A 5,375-nucleotide genomic window follows, 5' to 3' on the forward strand; every position below is an offset into this window, starting at 1 on the left:
CTCATTCATCTCATAAAAGGGCTGGTATTTAACCAGTAAAAATAAAAAAAATGGGCAGGGCATTAGGCCCCAGGCCTCCTCTCGCTTTATAGCAAAGGACACGCTTTAAAAGGATTGCTCAACATCCTAGTGCCTTAAAAAATACCCCAAAAATGCAGGGGTGGGAATAAAAGTCCTCGCTGCCACTGTTAGTCAATCACACTGATTGATCCATCTCCGGTGAAGGGTATTCTCAGGCTAATTGCGAGAGAGATTTAACAGAGATGGCGATACTTATGGGCTCAGGTCCGAGCGGCTGGGCTGTCATCTTTCCATTAGTGGGCGATTATGTCCTGGGAAATTGGCACTTTGACATCGTATCCAAAATAATGGCACTACCTAAGCACTTATATCCAGAAACTCATTTTCTCGCGCCATCAGCGATGTGTCTTTCAGCGCTTTTCGAGTCTTTCTCCGCCAAACTCCGTCCCAACAAAGGCACATGGGTGAATCTCCCTGGGAAAGGGCAAAGAGAACACCCATGTGCCCTTACTTCCCTGTTAGACAGTGTTTATTAGGGCTGGGTTTGTAGCGTGATAACCACTTTTTGGCTTCCCCAGTTATTTAGTCATACCCTTCGCCTGTATGGGGTTTGTGAGTGTGTGAGTGAATGTGTGAGTGTGTGTTGCCCTGTGAAGGACTGGCGCCCCCTCCAGGGTGTATTCCCGCCTTGCGCCCAATGATTCCAGGTAGGCTCTGGACCCACCGCGACCCTGAACTGGATAAGGGTTACAGATAATGAATTAATGAATGAATGAATGGGGTTTGGATGAAGTTAGATAATGGCTTTACTTGATATTAAAACTTGTTCATACAAAAAACACCAACATATATGTAACCAAGTAAGGACACATCGTGTTTCAAAGATGTCAACTCTTATAGAAATAAAGCTCAAAAACACTTTGTTACATTGACTTCAATTGTTTGTTAGCAAAGTTAGCCTCCAGCTGAAGCGAAATACTGACAATGAACAGGGTGTGAGTAGTGCCGGGCGATATGAGCGCAACTCAGTATCACGATTAATTGAACATCAATATTATTACCTCGATAACAATTAATTAACTATTATTTTGTTGTTGTATTTGTGACCCTCGTAGTTCAGTGACGAGGCTTGTGCCTCTGAGACATGAGCTTTGCCTCTGACGTAAACAAGGACTACTGACGTGCAGACTGACCAATCAAATGTTTACAGAGAAGGTTATCGACCAATAACGGTAGCTCTACAGTCAGACCGTCCAATCAGAAGATTTTAGGCTACTTCACCACGCCCCCTTCTCACTCAAGCGAACCAATCGGAGTAGGGGAGGGCGGGACTAGTTTGTGAACGAAACTTCTCGAAGTTCTACGTAAGCTCTAGAAAAACTAAATCCCGGACGTTTGTGAAATTCCGCCCGGACGTTTTTTAAGTCTAAAAAAGAGGACATGTCCGGGTAAAAGAGGACGTCTGGTCACACGAGTCAAAACACAACGCGTCCAAACGACGAGGTATTTTTCTTTGGTAGTCGCTTGGAAGGCCTCGGCATTTAGGTTGCTTCCATGTGGCAGAAAGGGGCAGAATCACGTGACTACAGCTGGGTAGCGTGGTTTTAAAGGGACAGTACGTTAACACACATCTGGGACTTAATAAAAATAACCGATATAATCGATATAGACAAGATTATGTCGATTAAAAGTTCAGAATTCATTGCCCAGCTCTAGGTGTAAGTAACTCTTGTCTTTATTTAAGTTTTTTTGGTTTAAACTGTGTTATATTTGTTCGGGACGTTTGGGGAGTTGGCAGCGATTGTGGTGTAAATGTGTAATTTCACATGTGTGGAAGAACATTGTGTCAAGTTCCATTTTCCTTATTTGCATTTATCTGATGATTACCATCACATTCAGGACGGAGTGTTCAAAGAGAACTGGATCAGAACTTGGTGAAGTGAATGTCTGCAACATTATGGCGTTAGAGATGTGTCCAGAGAACGTAGTTCTTTAATAACAATTTGTAGAGCTTTCCATCTCCAGCAATATCTCTCTCTCTCCTTCCATTCACTGACTTTCAGAGCTGTACACATCAACGCTGTGAAGCTGATACTCCGTTTACAAGCCCATGGGGACGGGACGTCTTTCTGAACCTGTGCATGTGACGTTAATATTTAAAGACGTCTGACGTGGTCTGAGAGCCTCCCGCCCTGTTCCTCCTGAGAGCTCTGAGTGTTGGTGTCACAGAGTCGCTCACAGCAGAAGGACGCCGAGAGTTTTCTTCTTGACTCTGGAACTCCACTTCTTTCAGTTTTAAAAAACACATTGCTTTAAATAATAATGACGACATTAGTCTTCTTGGTCAGATGTCTCTTTAGCTGCTGGTACATTTCCTATCTTCAGTGATCTACATGAATACAGAAGCAGTACGTATCTTTGTGGATGTGCTTCAGGCCTGAACCGTGGTGTTTTGAAGTAGGCAGAGCTCTTTGGACTTACTTTGTTTTTCCTCCACAGTTTTCTTTTAGTTCTTGTTTGTCTTTTGCGGTTCATTCTTCAGCTCTGCCTCCTGGGGGGTCATTCTGGGAGTTCAGGAAGCTGCTGATTCTGCTGACCGGCTCCAAAATCACTTTTTCTTTTTACTTCTTTTTGTGGGGGATGTTGCCTCAACGAGCAGTTGTGCCGCATAGAGCTGAAGATCAACACTCTCTGTCTCTTACATTGTTTTCCCCTTTTACGGAGACGGGCCCTGAATCCAATTGGAAACGGATTCAGATAAATCTCCCTTTCTCTGTTGCAGACCTGAGAGCTTTGCCTTTTTTGTCTATTGTGTCTGTAACTGTACACACCTTTAATACTTAAAATAACTGCGACAACACCCATTGCATCATTCAATCATTCATTCATTCATTATCTGTTATTATATTATTATATTATTCATTATCTATATTCTTATCCAATTCAGCGTCGTGGTGGGTCTAGAGCCTACCTGGAATCATTGGGCACAAGGCAGGAATACACCCTGGAGGGGGCGCCAGTCCTTCACAGAGCAACACACACTCACACATTCACTCACACCTACGGACACTTTTGAGTCTCCAATCCACCTACCAACATGTGTTTTTTGGACTGTGGGAGGAAACCGGAGCACCCGGAGGAAACCCACGCAGACACAGGGAGAACACACCACACTCCTCACAGACAGTCACCCGGAGGAAACCCACGCAGACACAGGGAGAACACACCACACTCCTCACAGACAGTCACTCGGAGGAATCCCACGCAGACACAGAGAGAACACACCACACTCCTCACAGACACTCACCCGGAGGAAACCCACGCAGACACAGGGAGAACACACCACACTCCTCACAGACAGTCACTCGGAGGAATCCCACGCAGACACAGAGAGAACACACCAAACTCCTCACTGACAGTCACCCGGAGGAAACCCACGCAGACACAGGGAGAACACACCACACTCCTCACAGACAGTCACTCGGAGGAATCCCACGCAGACACAGAGAGAACACACCACACTCCTCACAGACAGTCACCCGGAGGAAACCCACACAGACACAGAGAGAAAACACCACACTCCTCACAGACAGTCACCCGGAGGAAACCCACGCAGACACAGGGAGAACACACCACACTCCTCACAGACAGTCACTCGGAGGAATCCCACGCAGACACAGAGAGAACACACCACACTCCTCACAGACAGTCACCCGGAGGAAACCCACACAGACACAGAGAGAACACACCACACTCCTCACAGACAGTCACCCGGAGCAGGAATCGAACCCACATCCTCCAGGTCCCTGGAGCTGTGACTGCGACACCTACCCCCCCATTGCATCAGTGATTGATTATCGTTGATCAGAAAGTGTGGGAGAGGTATGATTCTGCACTTATTCAGATTTTTAGGGCAAAGTCAATGAGTTGTGAGGAACCTCTACGTACTGCAGAGGTTGTGCACCAATTCATGTCTTAGTCTAGGACTGTACATCCAAGCCAGATACCTTTTAGCAACCTTTAATAGCGTGTAATACATTTTCTTTAGATACTCAGGACTTCTCCTGGAGTGTATTTGGAGCTTCTGCTCTGAGCTAAATTATCTAAGGGCCAACAGCAATTCCCCCACTTGTTATCCAGCGTGGCGTTGTAAACGGTTCGGCTTGGAACACATTCAGCTTCTTTCGTGAGATGATACCTGTAGTTTAGCCTGATCTATTATATCCCAGAGGTGCACTGTAAAAGAGAAATAAACACATCTGCCTTCCCCATTCAGTGTTAAATGGAGGTGCGATCACATTACTGAGAGGTATCAGCCACGAGCGCTGGAATGAAATAGCAAATAACAAGGTGATGCATTATTCCAGGTAAAAGCTCTCAGAGCGGCAGCGCCATTAAGAGGCTGCAGGGAACGTTCAGACACACGGGAGAGCGTTTGGAGAAATGAAGCCCAAATGAGCAGAGATTTTGGTCACGTTCTGACCCAGTTATAACCAGGTGGGGTTGTTTTATTCCGGTGAAAATGGCTAATGGCATCTTTTAGAGTGGTTTATTGACTTGTGCTCACTACCTGTTGCAGTGCAGTAAACAGGGGAATAAATAATTGCGCACACAGGCACTCGGCATCATTCGCTGTGTGTTTTGGTCGTCCTCTAGTGCTGGAGGTTTTTGGTCGGTGGACCGTTCTCAGTCCAGACACTGAGGGATTTAAAAACTCCAGCAGCACTGCTGTGTCTGATCCACTCTACACCAGCACAACACACACTAACACACCACCACCACGTCAGTGTCACTGCAGCGCTGAGAACGATCCACCACCACATCACACCTGCTCTGTGGGGGTCCTGAGTGCTGAGGAATGGGGGGAAATGGGGGTGACAGAGTATGCAGAGCAACAGATGGACTACAGTCTGTAACATTGAATGGCCGTTTTATTGGGGCCATCTTTAAACCATTGAAAAAAACGAATAGGCCTCGTTTTTCAGGAAAACCAAGCAACCACAGCCACGTGTTTGAGTGAGTGTTTGAAATTGCCCATAGGAGTGTGTGTGTGTGTGTGTGTGTGATGTCCTGAGATGGACTTGTGCTCTCTCCGGGGTCGGCTCTGGACTCGCCGCGACCCTCATCAAGATGAAGTGCTTATGGAAGATGAATAAATGGAAAAGAAAAAGAATTTCATCTTAAAAGCTCAAAGAGAAAGTGCATGTTTGCTCCAGATAGACGTTTGGCTGCGGGTCGTTTTCTCGCTCCATTGTTCAGGCTTTTGTGATTTTACATTTTGTGTGTGGATTGTATTCTGTGTGTGAGCGTTTGCCAGAACAAATTCCTCCTGTGTGAAAGCGTGCTCAGCTAAA

At 46.0% G+C, this 5,375-nt stretch overlaps 1 protein-coding gene across 1 annotated transcript in view; it reads left to right on the forward strand.

The window, feature by feature from the left end:
* The first annotated feature begins 263 nt into the window (after window positions 1-263).
* LOC136685450 (RAS guanyl-releasing protein 2-like) overlaps window positions 264-5,375 on the forward strand; it is a 25,953-nt gene continuing 20,841 nt past the window's right edge. The window contains exon 1 of the mRNA XM_066659378.1: window positions 264-356. Within this exon, the coding sequence (XP_066515475.1) occupies window positions 264-356 (93 nt within the window). The remainder of the gene's footprint in view (window positions 357-5,375) is intronic.

Source organism: Hoplias malabaricus, unplaced genomic scaffold, assembly GCF_029633855.1.
Source record: "Hoplias malabaricus isolate fHopMal1 unplaced genomic scaffold, fHopMal1.hap1 scaffold_102, whole genome shotgun sequence".
In the NCBI taxonomy this organism is placed as follows: domain Eukaryota; kingdom Metazoa; phylum Chordata; class Actinopteri; order Characiformes; family Erythrinidae; genus Hoplias; species Hoplias malabaricus.